At 58.2% G+C, this 24057-nt stretch overlaps 1 protein-coding gene across 8 annotated transcripts in view; it reads right to left on the reverse strand.

Moving 5' to 3' along the window:
* PIP5K1C (phosphatidylinositol-4-phosphate 5-kinase type 1 gamma) overlaps positions 1-23047 on the reverse strand; it is a 70157-nt gene extending 47110 nt beyond the window's left edge. For 4 of the 8 annotated variants that reach the window (XR_008674109.2, XM_055371246.2, XM_019016277.3 and 1 more), the window contains exon 1: positions 22840-23042. Coding sequence is in view for 7 of the 8 variants with exons in the window: in XM_055371246.2 (XP_055227221.1) it covers positions 22840-22933 (94 nt within the window). In the remaining variant the exon portion in view is untranslated. Of the gene's footprint in view, positions 1-22839 lie in introns of all 8 variants that reach the window. The other 4 variants (XM_055371245.2, XM_063701967.1, XM_063701966.1 and 1 more) reach the window with 2 other exon arrangements.
* Positions 23048-24057: the final 1010 nt, after the last annotated feature.

The following is a 24057-nucleotide window of genomic DNA, read 5'->3' on the forward strand; positions in this document are numbered from 1 at the left end:
AGACTCCCTCTCAAAAAAAAAAGAAATAGTGAGTCCAGTTCAAGATGCTGAATCGTGTTAAGTGTTGACAGGTGGGGGTGCTGAGGTCTGCAACTTTGAAAGGCTTCCAAAAAACAAGCTGAGAGGGATGGCGGAATGGAGGGATGGTGGGATGGAGGGATGGGGGATGGCGGGATGGAAGGATGGTGGGATGGAGGGAGGGATGGAGGATGGAGGGATGGAGGGATGGCGGGATGGCAGGATGGAGGGAGGGACGGAGGGATGGCGGGATGGTGGGATGGCGGGATGGAGGGATGGCGGGATGGAGGGAGGGATGGCGTGAACACAGCCAACTGCCAATTGCAAGACCCAGGCGGTAAGTCGTGGGTCTACTGCCCAATTCTTTCAACTTTTCAGCACTTTTGAAAATTCTCTTTAAAAATCCCTTTCCCCCAGGGGAAAGGTGAGTCTTGACCTTGGACACAGGTGTTTTCAAGCTCTGAAGAAACATGGTTTTTGAGGGAACTCTGCTTGAGGAACCTGAGTGGGGACACGGGTCACAGATGATGCCCCCAAGCCTCAGTGGGCCGGGCCCTGTGCCCAGGCTCCCCACCCAGCACACCTCTGAGGGGCATGTTCCTGCCTCAGGGGCCTTGCGCGTGCTGTGCCTGTGTCCCTGCTCGGCCGGCTCCTGTCCTCCCGTTTGGGTCTCAGCCTGACTCTCACCTCCCCAGGGAGACCGTCCTCACAGCCACCTTCCTACCCGCCTTGCATCCCATTCTATTTCCTCACGCTGCACATCAGTTGGGACTGATCTTGCTCCTTCCTGTGGGAGCACAGACCTGGTGTCTCGTTCACGGCTGCTCTCCCAGACCTACTCGCTACTCAGTAGGGGCGCAGCAGCACCGGTGAATGGAGCTGGGGCAGGGGGGCTGGGCTGGATCTGGGAAATCCAGAGGGGTCCTCAGCTGTGGAGGGGGAGCACTGGAGAGGACGTGACCTGGGACCTGGGCTCAGGCACACAGTGAGTTGGCTACCAAGATGGGGCATCAGGAAGAAGCGCAGGCTTGGGTCAGATGTGCTGAGCAGTCAGCACCTGCAGGGTTGGAGGGGCCCAAGGGGCGCCCTGGATGTGGCTTGACGTGCTGGGCTGGGCACACATGGTGGATGGAGTGGCGGAGCAGGCAACTGGAGCCTAGAACATGCCCGGCATGTTGCAGATGCTCAAGAAACTTTCTGCAGCAAACGAAGAGGCAGATGCTGTGGGAGACGCTGCCCGGGCTATGGTGGGGTTTGGGGGATCCCAGCTCCCGCCCTCTGGCCCTGTGAGAACACCCTGGCTACAGCCCCCTCGGGGGGACATGGCAACGGCCTGGAGCCCCACAATCAAGCCTGGAACAATGGCCCTGAAGTGACTACAGGCTCGTTCTTACCCTGAAGATGCACTCTCTTCTGATTCTGAGACCCCCAGCACAGTGAATGGTGTCAGGTGATTGTCTGTTGGCTCGTTCATCCATCCATCCATCCATCCATCCATCCATCCATCCATCCATCCAAACCAAAATCAGCAAGCATCTCTTGGGTTTGGGGGATGACACACCACTGAGGCGGCCGCCTCTCTGTCTAAATGCAACTGTCTTTTCTTTCTTCTTCTGAGATGGAGTCCTGCTCTGTTGCCCAGGGTGGAGTGCAATGGCACCATCCTGACTCACTGCAACCTCCGCCTCCCAGGTTCATACGATTCTCCTGTCTCAGCCTCCCGAGTAGCTGGGATTAAAGGGATCCGCCACTATTCTCAGCTAATTTTTCTATTTTTATAGAGACGGCGTTTCACCATGTTGGCCAGGCTGGTCTCGCTCCCGACCTCAGGTGATCCGCTCACTTTGGCCTCCCAAAGTGCTGGGATGACAGGCGTGAGCCACCGCGCCCGGACTGTCTAAATACAATGTCTAATAAGAAAAGGTTTTAAGCACCTGGAAAGCACAGAGTCACACAAAAGACACCCATCTATTACTACATAGGTCAAAAAACATCTTTTCTGTTTATCCCTTAAGTCAGGGGTCAGCAAACTTTTGTAAAGGGTCAGAGGAGATCAGGCGGAGGCCAGGATCTCCTCTGGGACAGGCTTTGAGCGTGGCCCTGGAGGTGGAGGGAGTGACCGAAATGGAGGTCTCACCAGGGGAGACTCTGCCCTCCAGGGCACACTGGTTGATGTCTGGGGCCATTTGTGATTGTCATGACTAAGGGTGCTCCTGGCATAAAGTAGGCGGAGGCCAGCGACACTGCTCAGCGCCCTGCAGTGCCCAGGATGGCCCTACCCCAGAGAAGGATCAGGTCCCACAGGTCGGCAGTGCTGAGAGGCAGAGACCCTGTTTTAGAGACCGGGATGGTAGAATCTCGCCCCTGTTCGCCCCCCGCATCTGCACACACAAGAACCCGGAGTCAACACAGTATGGAGGTATGTGGGATGGGCGTGGGGGCGGGCAGGGTGTTCCTGACACGATTCTCCGGGTGTGTACAATGTTTCAGGAAAAGAACACCCGTACCTGTACCACCCTGTCCACTTTTTTTTTTTTTTTTTTGAGATAGAGTCTCGTTCTGTCGCCCAGGCTGGAGTGCAGTGGCATGATTTCGGCTCACTGCAACCTCTGCCTCCTGGGTTCAAGCGATTCTCCTGCCTCAGTCTCCCAAGTAGCTGGGATTACAGGCGTTCACCACTACCACCTGGCTAATTTTTGTATTTCTAGTAGCGACGGAGTTTTGCCATGTTGGCCAGGCTGATCTCGAACTCCTGACCTCAGGTGATCCACCCACCTCGGCCTCCCAAAGTGCTGGGATTACAGGCATGAGCCACCGCGCCTGGCCCACTTTTGTCTTTTGTTTGAAGTTCCCTGTAATAAAAGCTGCAGCTCGTACACACATCCCCCCGCGGGCTGGTGCTCTGCAAGCTGCGTCTCTGACCCTCTCAATGCTCCATGAGGTGACTGGCATTGGACCTATTTTACAGCTATGTAAACTGAGGCTCAGAGGTCTCTGCTAGTCAAAGGCAGCAACATTCGCTCCAGCCTGGACTTGAAGGGCAAACGGCAGCCCCAGGGCAGCCCCTGGGGGAGGGCAAACAGCAGCCCCTGGGGGAGGAGCAAACTTAAGGCACATTTTTCAGATAAACTCCAGGGGGCCACTTAACCAAACGAGCCCTGGGGCCTGCGTTTGCTCCTCTGGCCCCTCAGGCCCACCAGGATCCAAGGGGAGCTCCTTCCCCGTCAGCCTGGCGTGTAGGAATATGCTTCCACGAGCCCAGATTGCAGAGCCTGCTGCACGCTGCATGCTGGTCTGACCCCGTCACCACCCCCACCAATAGCACAGAGGGGGACAAAGAGAAGGTGCCTAACATTTCTTAGAAAAGGCATCGTGGGCCGGGCACAGTGGCTCACTCTTATAATCCCAGCACTTTGGGAGGCTGAGGCGGGTGGATCACCTGAGATCAGGAGTTTGAGACCAGTCTGGCCAACATGGTGAGGCCCCGTCTCTACTAAAAATACAAACATTAGCCAGCCACGGGGGTGCGCGCCTGTAATCCCGGCTACTCAGGAGGCTGAGGCAGGAGAATCGCTCAAACCCAGGAGGCAGAGGTTGCAGTGAGCTGAGATCGCACCATTGCATTCCAGCCTGGACAACAGAGCAAGACTCCATCTAAAAAAAAAAAGGCACTGTGGGCCAGGCGCAGTTCTCATACCTGTCATCCCAGCACATTGGGAGGCCAAGATGGGAGGATTGCTTGAGCCCAGGAATTCCAGACCAGACCGAGCAACATAGCAAGACATAGCAAGACCCCATCTCTTCAAAAAGCAAAAAAATTATCTGGCGTGGTGACGTGTGCCTGTAGTCCCGGCTACTCGGGAGGCTGCGGTGGGAAGACTGCTTGAGCCCCAGAGTTGGAGGCTGCAATGAGCTATGATGGTGACACTCCATTTCAGCCTGGGTGACAGAGCAAGACTGTCCCCATAAAAAAATTTTAAAAATAAAAAATAAAGAGCAGAAGCTCTCTTGGAAGCGGCTCTCCTCCAGCCCCAGTTGAGCCTTCAGAGGAGGCAGTCTCGGCTGACAGCTTCACCACAGCCTCATGAGAGACCCCGAGCCAGGACCACCCAGCTACACCGCTCCCAGACTCCTGACTCAGAAACTGTGTGAGGTCACAGATGTTGCCTCGATGAACGTTTGCTGGACAGAGGCCCAGATGGAGAACAACTCCCCTCCTCCCCCTCCCCTCCCCTCCTCTCCTCCCCCTCCCTCCCCACACCAGGCTTGGTCCTGCCCTAGGGCCTCCGCACAGGCTACGCCTCTGCCTGGAACTCTCTCTCCCACCCAACCTTGTTCAGGTCTAGATCAAATGTCACCTCCTCAGAGAGTCCCCTCCCTGGTCACCCTGCCCCCGCTGGGTTTACTTCTTCTCTCTACTCCTTGGATCCTCCACATTTGCTCCCTCTGAGGCCATGAGCCCGGCCAGGGCAGCGACTTCATCTTTCCCCTCTGCAACAGTGCAGACAGCACGAGCCTGGCACATGGGTAAGGCTGCCTGCGACAGTGTCCTCCTCCCAGGAGTTCCACGGAGATCTGGGTCCAGGGCACAGTGGGCTTGGCTCAGGAGGGAAACGGGGTTGGATGGGGTCAAGAGCCCGGGGGCGCAGGCTGCTTCCCGTCTCTAACCACTGAGCCACCCTGGAACAGCTGGAGAGCAGGGAGAAGCTGGCCAGAGATGAGCTAGCCCACCTTCGCCGTGTGTGTAGCGGGGCCCGCACCATATGAGAACCCCATGGCTTAGTCACGCAGTTGTCCCAACAACCCTGTGACGTAGGCACTATTACTGCTCCCATTATGCAGAGGCGGAAACTGAGGCTCCGAGAGATCAGATCGCTTGCCTGATCATGCAGCAAAAATGTAGGGGTGGACGCACCTGATTCCAGGAGGTCAGGCCCCAGGCTGCGTCACCACAGCAGGGACGGGAGGAGAGTGAGGAGGAGCCAGGCGGGGGAAGGGCAGAGGGGCCTCCCAGGCAGAGGCACAACCAGTACGGAGGCCCCGGGGCAGGACCGTGTCTGGAGAGCTGGGATCAGCCCCGGCACAGCAGGAGCATCCTGTACAGAGCACAGCCAGCCCCCGCTTCCCCTCCCGGGCAGTCCCACACCTCCCCCACGCTGGAGCCCCTGCTTCCCCTCCCGGGCAGTCCCACACCTCCCCCATGTTGGAGCTCCCGCCACCCCGGCCAGTGCTGACTCTGACTCTGCAGCAGGCCCGGCCCCCAGCACAGGAGAGGCAGAGCAGATGCTTCGGTGCCTGAAGCAGCACCCACAGCCTCCTGGCTGGGAAGTGGCCTCTGTGTCACCCACTGGACCTCAGGATTCCTCAAAATAAAGACGGAACGATAAGAAGAGCCTCCCGCTCACAGCGCTGCAGTGGTAACCACACCAGTCACGCATGAGCACTTCTTTGCCTTATAATTAGAGGCATCAAGATGAGCTCATTGCCGCCCCCTCACCCCACACACATCATCCAGTGCACAATCTCACAGCACTCACACACAGATGGGGACACCTGCTGCCTGCCAGGGTCCCTTCCGTCCCGGGGACAGGGCCGAATTCCTTCCCCTTGAAAGTGGGCGGTTCTCAAACCCTGCTTTGGCCAATCACATGACGCAGAAGTGACATGGGGGGAATTCTTCCATCAGCCTCTGCTCTCTTGGAATCCCTCCAGTACGATGCTGGGGCCAGGCTGGAGGGTGGCAGCAATGTGGAGAGAGGCCTGGGACAGGAGGCCACCAGGGCATGCCGGCACAAGCCAGACGCCGCAGCAGAACCGACCTGCTGAGCCCAGCCAAGCCCAGCCAATACTGGGAAACTGACAGCAAAAGCACTGCAGTGAAGCCTCTCGGTGTGGCAGTGGTTTGTTGCAAAATCCACGAATCCCACCACAGACGCACCCAGAGTGGGGCCACCACCTGCTGAAGGTCACCTGGCACGTAGGGCCCAGGCAGCAAAGCCCCAGGTGGCTCTCTCCCTCTGAGCACCAGGATCCGGTTCCCTGTGACCCACCAGGAAAACTCAAGCTCTTAGTGCCACATGGCTTCCACCACTGTAGACATGTCACTCAGCAGTCAGGGCCAGACACGTGAATCTTAGAAGGTTCCAAGTTATTTCTGGGTGTGGGATGGGGGAGGGTCTCTTAATTTGCAACTTCCATCCTTTGGTGCCGTCTGAAATACATATTTTGTCGTTTTTATTTATAGAAATGAGGCTTTTCTCAAAGCATTAACACACTCAACTTGTAAAACAGGCAGAGGAAAAGAAAACAAACAGTGTGAACATCTGAAAAAGACGCCCAGACCCCTCTAACGATAAAAGACATGATATGAAACCAGCCTGCCAGCAATGGGGTGGGGACGCAGGTGGTCCTCACACGGCCGGGGGTGATGCCCGTGTCAATAGATTCTCCCCTAGGGGGCAGCCTGGCAGCATTTCTAACGTGTGTGCCCTTGGCAGCAACTTCAATTCTAGAACTTTCTCCTAGACAACTTCGGAACAGGTAAAAAGACAGGAGTCTCGCTGATTATATGGAACTCATAAGGTCCTACAAAGACTGTCTAAAGCAGGGGCTGGTAAACCACAGTCCAGGGGCCAAACGCAGCCCACTAAAGAAAGTTTTATTGGGCCAGGCGTGGTGGCTCATGCCTGTAATCCCAGCACTTTGGGAGGCCGAGGCGGGCGGATCACAAGGTCAGAAGATCGAAACCATCCTGGCTAATATCGTGAAATCCCGTCTCTACTAAAAATACAAAAAAATTAGCCGGGCGTGGTGGCGGGCACCTGTAATCCCAGCTACTCGGGAGGCTGAGGCAGGAGAATGGCGTGAACCCGGGAGGCGGAGCTTGCAGTGAGCCGAGATCACACCACTGCACTCCAGCCTGGGTGACAGAGCGAGACTCCGTCAAAAAAAAAAATTTTATTGGAACGTGGCCACACCCATTTGTTCACGAATTGTCTGGCTCCTTAAGTGCTACGACCACAGCGTGGAGGGGTTGTGACAGAGACCATCTGGACCACAAACCCTAAAATGTTCATCTGGATTTTTCTGTAGAGACGGGGTCTTGCACTGTCACCCAGGCTGGAGCACAGTGGTGCCACCACAGCTCTGCAGCCTCCAACTCCTGGGCTCAAGCGACCGTCCTGCCTCAGCCTCCTGAGTAGCTGGGACTATAGGCGCCACCACGCCTGGCTAATTCTTTTCTTTTTCAGAGACGGGGGTCTCGCGTTGTTGCCGAGGCTGGTCTCAAACTCCTGGGCTCAACTGATCCTCCTACCCTGGCCTCCTGAAGCACTGGGATTACAGGCGTGAGCCACCGTACTTAGACTAAAAGCTAAAAAATTTACTACTCAGCCCTTTACAGAGTTTCCTAGCCAGGCACAGTGACTGACACCTGTAATCCTAGCACTTTGGGAGGCCAATCCTCCCAAATACAAACACAAAAATTAGCCGGGCGTGGTGGCGGGCGCCTGTAGTCCCAGCTACTCAGGAGGCTGAGGCAGGAGAATGGCATGAACCAGGGAGGCAGAGCTTGCAGTGAGCTGAGATCGCGCCACTGCACTCCAGCCTGGGCGACAGAGTGAGACTCTGTCTCAAAAAAATAAAAATAAAAGCTGGGTGCGGTGGCTCACGTGTGTAATCCTAGCACTCTGGGAGGCCAAGGCAGGCAGATCACCTGAGGTCGGGAGTTTGAGACCAGCCTGACCAACATGGAGAAACCCCATTTCTACTAAAAATACAAAATTAGCCAGGCATGATGGCGGGCACCTGTAATCCCAGCTACTCAGGAGGCTGAGGCAGGAGAATCACTTGAACCCAGGAGGTGGAGCTTGCGGTGAACCGAGATCACACCATTGCACTCCAGCCTGGGCAACAGGAGTGAAACTCCGTCTCAAAATAAATAAAATAAATAAATTACAAACTTGAATGAATGTAAGAGCTAAAACTATAAAACTACTTAAAAAAATGGGGTAATAAATCTTTGTGACCTTGGATTAGGCAACACTTTCTTAAATAAACACCAAAAGCACAAGCAAGCAAAGAAAAAACAGATCAAGGCCAGGTGCAGTGGCTCACACCAGTAATCCCAGCACTTTGGGAGGCCGAGGCGGGTGGATCGCCTAAGGTCGGCAGTTCGAGAGCAGCCCGGCCAACATGGTAAAACCCTGTCCCTACTAAAAACACAAAAATTAGCCGGGCATAGTGGTGCACACCTATAATCCCAGCTACTCTGGAAGCTGAAGAAGAAGATTGGCTTGAACCCGGGAGGCAGACGTTGCAGTGGGCTGAGATCATGCCACTGCACTCCAGCCCGGGTGACAAAATAAAATAAACAAAATAAAATAAAAACAGATCAAGTGAACTTCATCGAGACTTTTGCGCCTCACAGGACACCAGCAAGAAACTGGAAAGGCAACCCGCAGAATGGGAGAAAGATTTGAATCATCTGTGTGGTAAGGGCCTCACATCTAAAACACATGAACTCACAACCCAATAATAAAAACCAGGCCAGGCAGTGTCACGCCTGTCATCTCAACACTTTGGGAGGCCAAGCAGGGAGGATTGCCTGAGTCCAAGAGTTTGAGACCAGCCTGGGCAACATAGCAAGACCCTGTCTCTACAAAAATACAAAAATTAGCTGGGGGTGGTGGCAGTGCCTATAGTTCTGGCTACTTGGGAGGCTAAGGTGGGAGGATCGCACCACTGCACTCCAGCCTGGGCAACAGAGTGAGATCCTGTCTCAGAAAACAAGCAAGAAGCACAGACAACAAGAGTTGGTGAAGACGTGGAAAAATGAGGGGCCTGTCTGCCGCGGTGGGAATGTACGACACTGCAGCCACCGTGGGAAGGTCTGACAGTTCCTCAAATTGTCCCACATTGGGTTTCTGTGACCCCGCAATCCCACCCTTGGACATCAACTCAAGAGAAGTGAAAACCCACGTCCACACAAAAACTTTACACAAATGTTCACAGCGGTACATCCACAACAGCCAAAAGGGGAAAGCAGCCCGGGCATCCACCACCGGGTGAATGGGTCAGCACGGCCAGGTCATCCACACGCTGGAGCGGGACTCAGCCATGAAAAGGGACGAGGCTTTGACACAGGCCACAGCATGGCCACGCCTTGAGGACGTCACGCTCAGTGAGAGGACAGACACAGAAGGTTACAGAGTGCGTGACCCCATTTCCCCATTGCTATGAAATGCCTAGAAAGTGAGTAAGGTATTGTTAGGGGTTGGAGGAGGGGTGGGGAGTGACAGTTAATGAGTGATGGACAGCTTTCGGGTGATGAGAATATTCCGGACTAAGAGGGGAGAGTTGTACAACTGTGAACATACTAAAACCCATGAACTGTACATTAAAAGTAGGTAAAACGTAGGGTCTGTGAATTACATCCCAATAAAGCTGCTATTTAAAAAGAATTTAAGGCTGGGCACAGTGGCTCACGCCTGTAATCCCAGCACTTTGGGAGGCCGAGGCGGGCAGATCACGAGGTCAGGAGTTCGAGACCAGCCTGACCAACATGGTGAAACCCCTGCCTCTACTTAAAAAAAATACAAAATTTACCATCGTGGCTAATACGGTGAAACCTCATCTCTACTAAAAATAAAAATAAAAAAATTAGCCGCGCGTGGTGGCGGGCGCCTGTAGTCCCAGCTACTCGGAAGGCTGAGGCAGGAGAATGGCGTGAACCCGGGAGGCGGAGTTTGCAGTGAGCCGAGATTGCGCCACTGCACTCCAGCCTGGGTGAAAAGAGTGAGACTCCGACTCAAAACAAAAACAAAAAAAATTAGCCAGGCATGGTGGCACATGCCTGTAGTCCCAGCTACTCAGGAGGCTGAGAGAGGAGAATCGCTTGAACCTGGGAGGCGGAGGTTGCAGTGAGCCGAGACTGCGCCACTGCACTCCAGCCTGGGTGGCAGACTGAGACTCAGACTCAAAAAGAAAAGAATTTAAGAAAGAAGTCCAAGTGTGCAATAAGGAATATGTCCCAACAGGGCAGGAAAGGAAGAAAGGACCCACAGGTGCAGGGAGCGGTGAGGGCCTGTGGGAAGGGGACACAGACGCACATACACGCACACATGCACACGCACACACATGCACACACACGCACACATGCACACGCACACACATGCACACACACGCACACACGCACACGCACACACATGCACACACACGCACACACGCACACGCACACACATGCACACACACGCACACATGCAGATACACACATGCATACATGCACACACACGCACAGGCCCTCAGAGGATACCACAGAACACTTGCGGGACACAGCAAGGAAGGGGTGAAGTGAGGTGGCTGGAGGGGAGGGTACACCTTGGGGACCCCAGCACGGTGCAGGGACAGCCTGGGGTCCACCCGAGTAGTAGGCTGTCCCTCTTCCTTGCCCCTTCTCCCTTCTCCCTGCCGGGTGCTCCCCGCAGGGCATAGAGTGATCGCTTTCCCCGCAGCAGGTGGGCGGGCAGGAGCCAGGGCGGTAAACAGGAAGCTCTGCGCAGGCGGGCGGAGCATCCAGAACTCCGCAGGCCCCGAGCTGTTGGGTCGTTTCCCAGGGCCCCAGTGTCCAGGGAGAAAGAGGCTCCACTCTCAGCACCAAGCTCCCGGGCGGGCCGGGGAAGGAGGCTGTGGGGCGTGGCCAGCCCGCAGGTGGCGGGGCCGACGGGATGGGTCAGGGTGCACAGAGGACACGCCGGCCCCTGGGGGAAGCCCGGCCCGTGCGGGCTGCGGGAGATCCTGATGGGCCCCGAGCTGAAGCTCTCGCAGCCAGGGTCTGCGCGTGGTCCCCACCTCCTTGCGCACTCCGTCTCCAGCACAGCAGAGGTGGACGCCCCTCGCGGCTGGCTCCCCAGCGTCCCTGTCCTCCAGGGGCCCAGCGTCCCTCCGGGGAGTACAGTGTCCCTGAAGGGAATTCCTTCCAGGGCCTGAGGTTAGGCCGTGGTGGGAAACAGAGCGGGGTGTCGCAGGGGAGCCCGCAGGAGCTCCTGTTCCTCACCTGCGGGTGGGACGGCCTCTGGCCCCCTGCTGTGGGCGGGGAGGGGTCTAGAAGACCGGAAGGCTATTTCCAGGGCAGCATCCCCAGGACTTTGGGGCACACACGTCCCCAGGCACCTCTGGTGAGGCCACCCTCGCCCCCTGGTTTCAACTCCTGCTGTGAGCACCTGGCCTTTCCCTGGTCCACTGAGAGCCGCGTGTGTTTTTTGCAGTTTTGCTGGTGATTCTGCTGCTGAAATTGCTCCCCCAGGCATTGTTCTCAGGTGGTTTCGTGTCCCTCAGGGCTAGAGACCCGGATGAGCCCCATGGAGAAACCCGTAGTGAGAGAAGCTTTGCTCAAACAGGACTGAGAGCGGGGAGAGAGAGAGAGAGAGAGAGAGGAGAGAGAGGGGGAGAACGAGAGCGAGAGAGACACCCCGAGCGGGCGGGCCGGGGGAGGGGGACCCACACCCACGTCGCCATGGCCCCCCACCCCGTTTTTGAGCCCCCACACAGCCGAATACATGCCCCGGGGTCCCCCTTCCAGCCTTGTCCCCAACACAGAGCCCGCAAACGGGCGGGGGCCTGGGAGAGTGCCCGGGACGGGGCTGGGGGGTGGGGGTGGGGGGGCTTGGCGCACGCGGCCTATGGTCTGTGAGCTCCCTGTGGATAAATCAACAACACGGGTGTCTTTAAAATTTTCTTAGGATCTCACTCTGTCGCCCAGGCTGGAGTGCAGTGGTGCAATCACGGCTCACTGCAGCCTCAAACTCCTGGGCTCAGTGATCCAGTGATCCTCCCGCCTCAGCCTCCCAAAGTGCTGGGATTACAGGTGTGAGCCACCGCACCCAGCCCTAAAATAACACGCCTTGAAATAAAAACGAACATACAACAAGGTCACGTATCGACTGGCTGATGGAAACGTCATGCCCAGAGGCTCACAGGAACCTGACCTTGGGTTTCCCCTGGAGCCAGGGCTCAGTGTGCGCCTGAAGTGTCTGCAACAGCTTCATAAAGGAACTACCACAAACAGGCCTGGCGCAGTGGCTCATGCCTGTAACCCCAGCACTTTGGGAGGCTGAGGTGGCGGGATGACAAGGTCAGGAGTTCGAGACCCACCTGGCCAACATGGTGAAACCCTGTCTCTACTAAAAATACAAAAATTAGCCGGGTGTGGTGGCGGGCGCCTGTAATCCCAGCTACTTGGGAGGCTGAGGCAGCAGAATCGCTTGAAACCGAAGACGGAGGTTTCCGTGAGCTGAGATCACGCCACTGCACTCCAGCCTGGACGAGAGGGCAAAACTCCGTCTCAAAAAAATAAAATAATTAAAATAAAATAAAGAACTACCACAAATAATGGAACTGGCTGCTTCAGGCAGAGAGGTACCATGCCAGCAATCGACACGCAAATGGCCTGACATAATCACACATGCACACACTAACACACACAAACTCACACGCACTCACTCTCACACAAACTTGCACACACTTACGTACACTCCCCCCCCCACACACACAATGATAAAGACATGGCAAAACGTCAGCAGCTGGTGGATCTCTGTGCCGGCTGTACAGGTCTTCACTGTAGCATTCTTGCCCCTTCTATAGGCTGGAAAGCTTTCCAAATAAACTATTTTTAAAAGCCTAATATAATCTGAGCCCCAAGTGTATGGGCCAGAGAAACACCTGGGGTGACAGTCATTATCTCCACAGAGATGGAGAGGGTGAGGCGGGACTCACTTTTTACTCACTGCACGTCTGATTACTTTTTTTTTTTTTTAACTGTGAACATGTTATCATTTGTTCAAGACAAGACATGGCTGTAGCATGAAGGTAAAGGCAGAGGAGTGGAGCAAAATAAAAAGTCCAGAAATAGGCCGGGCGCACTGGCTCACACCTGTAACCCCAGCACGTCGAGAAGCCAAGGCAAGAGGATCACTTGAGGCCAGGAGCTCGAGACCAGCCCAGGCAACATGGGAAGACCCCGTCTCCACAAAAGATGAAAAATTAGCTATGCATGGTGGCGCACACCTGCAGTCCCACCTAGTTGGGAGGCTGGTTTGAACCCAGGAGGTCGAGGCTGCGGCGAGCTACAATCGTGTCACTGAACTCTAGCCTGGGTGATACAGCGAGACCCTGTCTTAAAAAAAAAAAAAAGAATTGAAATGTGAACAAAAAAGAAGCTAAGTTATAAAAGTCTTAGCAGAATTTAATCATAACCTCAGAACAGGAAGACTTTCCCATCCATGACACCAAACTAGGAAACCAAAAAAGGAAAGAGTGATAAGTTTGACCACATAAACCCCAAAATACCTGCCAGACGTTAACGATCATCATAGGAGAAGATGGGCAAAGAAGTACCTGCACTTGTGTCACCAATAAATGAGCAGCTGCCATAACAAATAAAGAGCTCCTACGAATCAACAAAATGGTGACAGATAACTGTAGACTGGGAAAGACACAATCATACAGGTCCCAGAAAATGAGGTCAGAGTTCAACCTGACATGTGTGTGCTTACAAGAAGGAACTGTGCAAGGAAAATGGGCCGGGGAGGGTGGAGGTCTGGGCCACGGAGCTTGCAGGAGCTGAGGCAGCTCAGAGCCAGCCTCGGTGGTGACCCCGTCTCCCTGGTGGGGACACTCCATTTTCCAGCTCTTGACAGAAACACAGGTGACCGTCGGGAGGAGTGGGAGGAAGCTCCTGTGTGGCGAGTCCCTTCGCCTCTAGTGGTCTCTGCTCCCCTTGTGGAAACGCAGTTCCAAGAAAACAAAGAGGAAATGCTGAGAAGAGCCACAAGGACTTTTTCTCTGAGTCACAAGAAGACGAATATACGCTGCAATGACGCAGTGAGGGAAGAAGTCGCCCTGCACCCATATGGCTGCTGAGGATGGGAGAGATGGACGCGTCCTCCGCTGCCGGAACACGGAGCGCCCGGTGTGGTACAGTGCTGATGCTGCGTTGTGTTTTCTGGATTTTACGACATCTTGGGGGCCTCGCTAATCTGGGGATGACGGCCCCTTCCAGGGTTAGCGGATTCCTAAACGTTGCAAACGGCCCGCCTGCGAGCACACCGTGACGTGCAGAGCACCAACCGCGAGCCCACGCACCTGATCAAACTCTCATGTGCCACGCCCAGGTTCCCTGCCCTGAATCACCCCAGGGCCAGCTCCCAGAACAGGGACCACCCCAACAGCCAGGAGCCGCAAACAGTCGGGAGTCAAACCAGCCCATCCTAGGCACACCCAGCCCACCTACCCCGCCTGGCCCGTCCCTTCCAACCAAAGCCTCACACAGGCCCTGGCCCGACCCTCCTGCCCTCTGGCTCGTGCCTGACGCCGGTGCTGCAGGGGTGGCCCTGCATGGGTGGCAGCCGGGCCCTTTCTCTTGGGAACTGTAACACAAGAGCTTGTCAATAGCAGTCAGCTCCTGCTCTCTTGGCCTCACCAGGCCTGATTTAAACCAATCAGAGTGCATCTGAATACACGTACCACCTTTCTGGGTTACAGAAGCACAGAGCCTTTACTGTACTGGGGGTGACAGCACCTCCGTCAACCTGGGATCTGAGAGATCGGGGAGCAAAACCACCAAAGCCCCCAACACAAGCGAGAAATGAGCCTCTGGGATGGCCGGGAGAGTGGGGATGTTTGTTTTAGCAGCAGACGCCAAGCCAGGCTGGCTCATACACGCCCACAGGCACAGGCCCCGAGGCAGCTGCTCCCACCCCAGGCTCTTTTCCCTGCCCCAGCAGCCCTGCCCATGTCAGCACACGCAGCGTGGCCAGTCCCAGCACCGCACGGGAAGGGTGCACAGTGGGAGCTGCCCGCTCACGTCCCTGTCCCCACTCCCTGGGCGCCCACCATGGGCAGGGCCGGCCTGAGCCTTTTGTGTGCATTGACTCATCTAATCCTCAAGGGACATTGCTTTCCAAATGAGGAAACTGAGGCACGGAGTGGCTGGGCAACCGAACCCAACCATCTCAGCTGTCCTCCTGACAACAGCGCGATGGAACAGAGACACCGTCCACTGAGCACGGCCACCACCAGGGTCCTGACGGCCCCACCCAGTCCCACTGCCGGCTCCCACCACTGCCCCCAATGCTCCCTACAGGGGCTCCTGGGGCCTCCCTCACAGCTCGGCCATGCTGGGCCCCGGTGGCCCCCACGCTGCCCTTCCTGCATCCATCTTGGCTGAGGGCAGCTCTGTCCTTCCAGGGCTCAGGCTAAAATCTTGATTTCAAACTCAATCCCCCCTCAGCCCCACACTCAACCTTCAAAAGGTCCTACTGGCTCTGCTTCCAAAATCCATCCCAGATGGCCCATTGCTCATGGTCCCCGCCTGGCCCAGCCCCAGCTTCGCCCACCTGGGCGAGTGCAGTCCCCTCTGCCCTGGTTCCCCTAGCCCAGGTCCCACCCTCACCCCATCTGTCCTCCCCACAGCAGCCACCAGGGGGTGCCTGTGAGCTCCTGAGTCTCGCCCATCCCTCCTCTGCCCGCAGCCCTCCATGGCTCCCACCTCCCTCGGAGTCAAAGCCCAAGTCCTCCCTGCAGCCTACAAGGCCCTGCACACCCTGCCCCGTCCCCTCCCTGCCCTCCCCTCCTCACTGTTCCTCTAAAACACCAGGCGTGGTCCTGCCCCAGAGCCTTTGCACAGTGCCTCTGCCAGACAGCTCCCTCCACACTTCCACAACCCCCTCACTTCCCCCGGATCTCTGTTCAAGTGTGGCCCCCGAGTCCCCAGCCTTGAGGGCACCTCCTCCGCCGCTCTCTCCTCTCCTCTGCTCGGCTCTTCTCCCCGGCACTTGTCCACTGCATTGCGTGTTTTGCTTTTCTTTGCTGTCTGTATGTCCTGGCCCCACTCCCAGAGTTCCTTAGGGGGCCTGGCCCTCTCGTTCCCCCGGGCCCCCAGCACCCGGCCAAAGCACACACAGGAAAGCACACGTAGACGATGCCCAAACCACACCCCACTCCCCCAAACCTTCAGCAGCAGCCCTGCCTGCAAAGTGGAGGCATGAGGCATTTCAGTGGAGGAGAGCGGCCGGGCAGGGTGCTGGGGTCCTCTCTTCACTCAGCCAGAGGCCGGGTCCCCTCGCACCCCCACGCCAGCTCAGGCACCTGGGGGCCCTCATGCTCGACTCCAGCCCCTCCCAAGCTGGCCTGTCAGGGTGGCGGGGAGGCAGGTGCAGGGGCTCCGAGCTAATCCCCTCAGGCTGTAATCCCCATGAGTACTGGCACCACCGCGGGCTCCGTCCAGCTGGCGCCTGCCGGCAAATCCTTGCAGGGTCTTGCCCGGCCTGGTCCTGTGTGAAGGGACATGCTGCCGGGGCCAGGCGGCAGGCGGCAGGGAGGCCTGGGCCCCGCTCCTCGTTCACAGCCCCACCCTGTGTGGACTCTCCAGCCCTCCTGGAGCCTCGGTTTCCCCATCTGTAAAGAAAGACCCAGGTCATGCAGCTTCCCACGGGCTAGGGCCTCACCCATCCCTGTCCTGCCAGGCACTCAGGACACCCGCAGCTCTTGTTCCAAAAGGGAAAGAAGGGGCCACCATGGGGGCGCATGCCTGTAACCCCAGCACTTTGGGAGGCGGAGGCAGGAGGGCTGCTTGGGACCAAGGGTTCGAGACCCTCGCACCCTGGACAACATAGTGAGACCTCACCTCTACAAAAAAGTTTTAAAAATTTAAAACAGGCCAGGCGCGGTGGCTCACACCTGTAATCCCAGCACTTTGGGAGGCCGAGGCGGGCGGATCACCAGGTCAGGAGATCAACACCCTCCTGGCTAACACAGTGAAACCCCGTCTCTACTAAAAATACAAAAAATTAGCCGGGCGTAGTGGCGGACGCCTGTAGTCCCAGCTACTCAGGAGGCTGAGGCAGGAGAATGGCGTACACCCGGGAGGTGGCGCTTGCAGTGAGCCGAGATCGCGCCACTGCACTCCAGCCTGGGCGAGACAGCGAGACTCCATCTCAAAAAAAAAAAAAAAAATGTAAAACAAAGGGAAGTCACTTGCTTAGAGGCACACGGGTCCAAGCGGCCAAGGCAGGCTCAGCCCACACCAGGCCCTGGGACCACCCTGCCCAGGCTCCCGGAGCCTCCACCTGCTTTGGGGGTCCCCACCGCCTGCTCACCCCACATCGGCACACGCCTGCCACAGTGCCTGGGCTCCCAGTCCTGCTCTGTCCTCAGTCCTCGCCACCCCAGCCACCAGCTCCAGGGCCCAGGCCAAAATCCTTCCAGGCCCCTCGTCTCCCTCCAGGCACCGGCGCCACTCACCTGGACACCTGCCCCAACCCCACAGAGCACTGCCCACAGACCATCCCCCACCAGGCGTTGTGAATCGGGCTCGCCGCCCCACTCAGACGCCCGCGCCACCCGCTGTCCTCAGGTCCGACCCCACGCGACCCTCTCCCACCACGTTGACTTCACTTCTGCGGCTCAAGTGGGTGCAGCAAGTTCCCACCCCACGGCCTCGGCGCGACTATTCCGCTGCCTACATCGCCTGAGCCGCAGCCCACCCTTATTCAGCTCGTGGCGACAGTCACCTCCCTCCGAGTCCTCGGCTGCCGCAGGCCTGGCCACTTGACCTCCCAGGTGCCCTCACCACACTCACCACCGCCCAACGCAGCCCGGCTCTGGGCTGGGCAAACATCTTCCGTAAAGGACCGGGCAGCAAGTGTTTTCGGCTTCGTGGGACACGCAGCCCCAAGCACGGCCACTCAGCTCCCAGCTCTGCCGCTGCAGCGTGGGGGCCACCAAGGCCGGCAAGGGAACAAATGGTGTGGCCGTTGCCAATAAAACTTTGTTGACAAGAAGTGGCATGGACAGATTCGGGTGGGGTCTCACGTGGCCACTTGTTCCTATCTGCAGCCTGACGCCCAGCAACCTGAGGGCTCCAAGGGGTCAGCGAGGCAGTCCCGTTAGCACCAGAAGACTGGGCACCCTGAGCCCCACCTGGCCCACACGAGGTGCTCAACAAAGGTCTGGAGCCCAGGAGTGGACCTCACACTTTCACGAGCCGACTCCCACGGCGGACCCCAGCGCCCAGGTGAACTCGCTTGGCACCTGGACCCCCGGAAGCAACACACGAAGGGGACTCCCTCTCCTCCAACAGCAACCTGGGACGGAGGGGGCACCCAGCTTTCTCACGGGGCCAGCTGCCTGTCCCGTGCCTTCTAAAGGCTTTACCCCATGATTCTCCATGCAGCCCAGGAGAAAGGCAGCCATCACGCCCACTTTACAGACAGGGACACCGAGGCTGGCATGCAATGGCGCTGGGTGTGAACCCAGGAGGGCCGGCCCCCGAGGCCTCTCCACTGGGACACCCAGGCTGTGGCGGTCACAGTGCCTGACCCGCATCCTGGGAGGCGGCCAGGGCGGGAGAGAATGGGGAACTTTCCGTCCCCAGTGTCCTCAGCCTCCGCCTGGGCCCTGCTGACTTGCAACAAGAGACACCACAATCCCACTGACCCTTTTTTTTTTTTGAGATACGATTCTGCTGTCACCCAGGCATGCAGTGGCACGATCACAGCTCAGTGCAGCCTCGGCCTCCCAGGCTCAGGTGATCCTCCTGCCTCAGCCTCCTGAGTAGCTGGAACTACAGGTACATACCATTACGTCTAGCTACTTCTTTTAATTTTTTTTTAGTAGAGACAGGGTTCTTGCTATGTTGCTCCGGGCTGGTCTCAAACTCCTGAGATCAAGTGATCCTCCTGCCTCAGCCTCCCAAAATGCTGGGATTACAGGTGTGAGCCACCGTGCCCGGCCTCCCTGACCTTTTTACGCAGACCACCACAGCTACAGGGAGGCCCTGGTGGCGGTGCTGACTCCCTGCCCGGCCGCCCTGTGACCACACTACACTGTGCTCCAGGCAGGCGGGGCCTCTGCTAGGGCCATGCCCTCTTCCTGCCCAACGCCCACAGGTCTCCCTCGGATGCCACCTTCTTGGCAAGGCCTTCCCAGCCACCCCATTCTACCTTGCCCTTCCTCCCTGGCACTGCTGGCCTCATGCACCTGATGTTCACCAGGATCTGCACTGTGCTGAGCTCTTCCGGGCGCAGGGGACGCCGCAGGAGTGGCACAGACGGTCTTGGCCCTCGTGGAGCTCTCGCTCAGAAGGAGATGGTCAGAAAACACGTCAGCAGAGCCATATGTTTCAGGTGGTGACAAACGCTATGATGGCACAAACAGGGAAGAGGAACCGGGAGGGCAGGGGACGGAGGAGGGGAGGCCGCTGTGTGGTGACAGCAGGGCAGGGAGGCCTCACGGAGAGGAGATGCTCCCGCAAAACCTGGAAAGCACTAAGGGAGCAAAGGACACAGATGGGAGGAGGGGCATTCCGGGGTGGGGGTGGGGGGCAGCTGTGCAAAGGCCCCGGGGCAGGACCATGCCCTGCATGCTGGAGGAACAGCAAGGGGCCCATGGGCCTGCAGCAGAGTGCGGAGGGGAGGGCAGGGAGGGCAGAGTGCGGAGGGGAGGGCAGGGAGGGCAGGGAGGGCCCGGGGCAGGCTGTGCAGGGCCTGATGGGCTTCAAAGAGGACTGTGTCTTTGACCCCGAGGGAGGTGGGAGCCACGGAGGGCTACGAGCAGAGGAGGGTCAGGACTCGGGCCGCTGGTTTTTAATGGGGTCCTCCTGGAATGTGGGACAGGGAGCAGAGGAAGAGCAGGGGCGCCAGGCCTGGCTCAGGGGGCAAAGGAGGACTGAGCTGGACCGAGGAGGACCGAGCTGGACCGAGGAGGACCGAGGAGGACCGAGGAGGACCGAGGAGGACCGAGCCGGACAGGGGAGGACCGAGCCGGACCGGGGAGGACCGAGCCGGACCGGGGAGGACCGAGCCGGACGGGGGAGGACCGAGCCGGACGGGGGAGGACCGAGCCGGACCGGGGAGGACCGAGCCGGACGGAGGAGGACCGAGCTGGACGGAGGAGGACTGAGCTGGACCGGGGAGGACTCAGCCAGATGGAGGAGGACCGAGCTGGACCGAGGAGGACCGAGCTGGACCGGGGAGGACCGAGCTGGACCCGGGAGGACCGAGCTGGACCCGGGAGAGGCAGAAGACAGGAAAGGAGTCAGTGGGTTCTGGGCCAGTTCTGAAGGTGAAGCTGCCATCATTTGCCGCCAGATCAGCCGTGGAAGTGGGGCAGGGGCAGGGATGCAGCTGACCTTTCCAGGGCATCACAGAGACAGATCAGCCGTGGGAGTGGGGCAGGGGCAGGAATGGAGCTGACCGTTCTGTGGCATCACAGAGACAGGACAGCCTGGGAGAGGCTCAGACACGCCCAGGCCACAGCTCAGACCAAACTCCACCACAGGCCATTGGCCCACACAGCGGGCACAGCCGCATCCCAAGCCCCAGCCTTCCCGAGACCGCCCCCACATGCCCCACGGCCACGGCCCATGGAGACGCCATTCAGGCCACGCCTCGGGAGCCAGGAGCCCGGGCAATTAGAGGAACCAGATTCTAAACACCAACGAGACATTGCTTTGCCTCCCATCGGATCGGCTGAAATCGCCAAGGACGATGACACTGGGAGCTGGCAGTGCCGTGGGAAACGGGCAGCCTCCCTCGGCCCCTGTCGGACAAGGCTCCCGCTGTAGCTGAGCTTTCTGGAAGGTGTCGCCATCGCTTCTAACAGCGAGCGGTGACTCCAGAAACCACGGGCATGGGCCTCAGCAGGGGCCTGGAGGCACCGATGGTGGAGAGGCCGGAAGGGGGCGGCCAACCGGCACGACAATCACCAAGCATGAGCGCCAACTCATCCCAGGCTCAGCCCCTAGCACACACGGTCATCATCGCACTTCACAGACGGGACGCTGAAGCCCAGGGAAGTGACGGCCACACAGCACCTGAAGCGCGGAGCTGGAGGGGGACATCGGCGGGACCAACTCTGGGGCTCCCCCTTAACCACTGCCTGGCGCTCGCCCTCTCTACAAACCAATACCAACATAGGGTGGGGAGACTCCAGATGACCAGAGATAGAAAGCAAGCAGTTCACAGAGTCATAAACGTGTGGCATTTCTCACTAGGGCCGTCCTGCCCCCAGGGGACACTGAACGGTGTCTGGGTCACTTGTGGCTGTCACAACTGGCAGGTGTTCCTGGCATGGAGTGGGCAGAAGCCAGGGGCGTTGCTCAGCACCCCTAATTTCCTGACTCAAAATACCTCTGCCAAGGCACAGAAGCCCCAGTGAGGCATGAAACCATCTCGGTGAAGAACAAGCAGGCCCCTTTATGTGCTCACGTCTCTGTGGCCCAGCCAGGCACAACCTAAACTCACCAGCGCTAACATCAGGAGGGATGGCGTTGGAGGAGTGAGGCAACTCTGAATTTTAAAAATTCAGAGGCAATATATGGCCAGCTGGGGTCAGATTTCTGTGGATTTCAGGGATGGGCAGAGATGCCAGACCCTGACCTTCCAGCCCTCCCCGGCCCCCCACCCCCCACCCCCCCACTCCCCCGCTCTCCCACCCCACCACCATGCTCAGCCTGGAGCTGGCAACTTTATCTGTCCCCAGTCCTCCCAGAGCCCCTGATAAGATGAATGGTCGCGGTGTGGTTTTCTTTTGGTCAGCGAGTCCTGGGCTACTTTGTCTCTGACCAGCTGGGGTCAGAAGGCTGACAGCGGAAGTTGGGGGGCCCAAGAAAGGAACCCGGGCTGGGGCCTGGTGCCCTGCCTGGGTTCCTCCACCATGTCTCTTGCTGGCCAGGCCAGGACACCGGCTGCCGGCAAAGAAAGGGGCGAGGCCACTGGCTCTGGGGAAGGAACCGGGTCACCTACCAAGCGGTTCCAGATGGCCGCAGGGAGGGAAGCCACGAGTGTCTTTCAAGGCGGGGGGTGTGGGGGGGACTTGATGACTTCCACACTCCCTCTCTCTCTCTCCAGACATCTCCCCCACTCCCAGGCAGCACGCATCGCCCGCCCGCCCGCTTGCCCGCCTGCCAACCAAGGAAGCTTCGGGAGGCCTGGGGGGAGAAGGAGGACGGATGCCCGTGTGGGTGTCTACAGAGACGCTGCTGCTGGCTGCCTGGGAGGAGCAGAGGATTTTGTGAATCCGGAAACTTCCGATTTGGGAGCTTGTGACCTCGACTGAGAAGGAACTGTTCCCTTCCTCTGGGCTCTGCACACCGTCCCCACAGAAGGGAAGGCCCAGCTGCCGCCACCTACCCGGCTGGAGGTCCAGGAAGCAGCTAAAGGGGGCATGAGACAGCCGTGCCCCCCGCCCAGCCCGCAGCCCCAGCAGTGTGTCCTGGGGGAAGGCTCGGGGAGAGGGAAAAGGGGCGACAGGGCACCCTGTGTGCACAGCCGGGGCGATGGAGGCATCTTGAGATGTAACCCTTTTCCTCCCCTCATTTCAGCAGGGAGGTAAACTGAGGCCCAGGAAGGTGAGGAAAGGTCGCGCACCCGGACTCAGGTCTGGGGACTTACAGAAAGGGAGGTGACATCAGGAGGTGGGCACGCACGGCCTCAGAGACCCCCGCCTCCACCCAAGCAGCCGCCACTCACACGACGGGCAGCCCCCGGGAGCGGGTCAGGCAGAACGGGGATCCCCAGCGGCGCCCACGCCGAGTCGCCCCCGGCCCGGGAGCGGTGGGAGGTACCCCCTCGCAGGCCTCCCGCTTCCGGCGCGGCTTCAGCCCCGTCCTCCCCGGGGCTCCAGGGGACTGCCCCGCCCCAGGCTCCTGGAACCGGCGGCGCCCCCGCAGCGACCGTGCAGCCCCCGCCCCGGCCCCGCAGCCCCGCGACCCTCGGCGCTCGGACGAGCCCAGCGGGCCGCAGCCCCGGGAGGCCGGGCCGTTACCTGCCGCCGCCCCGCTCTCTGCCGCCCACGCCGCCTCCGAGGGCACGGCCCCCGCCTCAGCGCTCTCCGCCTCGTCCGGCACCTCCAGCTCCATGGCCGCGCGCGGACGGCGGCGGGGGCGCCCGAGAGGGACCCGAGCTGCGACCGCCGCCGCCGAACAACAACCGCCGCCGGCCAAGGGAGGGCGCGCCGGGCCGGCGAGGGGCGGACGGGGCGGGGCCTGCGTGCGTGCGACGCCGCGGACGGCGCGCGGCCAATCGGGGCTCGGGGGCGGGGCCTGCTTGCGACCCGCAGCCAGGAGCGCCTCGAGTGCCCCCTCGCGCCCAGGGGTGGGAGTACAGAGCCAGGCTCGCCATTCCCTCGTATTAGGTCAGTAAGATTGACAGGCATGATACGTATCAATAACATTGCTGTGCACAACACATACCAATAACATGGATCTACACAACACATGACAATAATATGGATCTATACAGCACGTGCCAATAATATGGATGTACACAGCACATGCCAATAACATGGATCTAAACAGCACATGCCAATAACAGGGACCTGCACAGCGCATGACAATAACATGGATCTGGCCGGGCGCGGTGACTCATGCCTATATTCCCGGCACTTTGGGAGGCCGAGGAGGGAGGATCACCTGAGGTCAGGAGTTCAAGACCATCCTGACCAACATGGTGAAATCCTATCTCTACTAAAAATACAAAAAATAGCTGGGCGTGGTGGCGCATGCCTGTAATCGCGGCTACTGGGGAGGCTGAGGCAGGAGAATCGCTTGAACCCGGGAGGGAGAGGTTGCAGTGAGCTGAGATCGCACCATTGCACTCCAGCCTGGGCCACAGAGTGAGACTCTGTCCCAAAAAAAGACACACATGGACCTACACAGCACATGCCAATAACATGGAGTTACCCAATGCATGCCAATAACATGGATATACACAATACATGCCAATAACATGGATATGCACAATACATGCCAATAACATGGATATGCACAATACATGCCAACAACATGAATCTATACTATATCATTAACATGGATCTACATAAAACATACAAATAGCATTGCTATATGCAATACATGCCAATAACATTGCTATACACAATGAATACCAATAACATTGATCTACACAATACATGTAACTAACTGATATACACACTACATGTCAATAACATTGATATGCACACTACATGCCAATAACATTGATATAC

Source organism: Gorilla gorilla, chromosome 20 (assembly GCF_029281585.2).
Source record: "Gorilla gorilla gorilla isolate KB3781 chromosome 20, NHGRI_mGorGor1-v2.1_pri, whole genome shotgun sequence".
NCBI classification, from domain to species: Eukaryota; Metazoa; Chordata; class Mammalia; order Primates; family Hominidae; genus Gorilla; species Gorilla gorilla.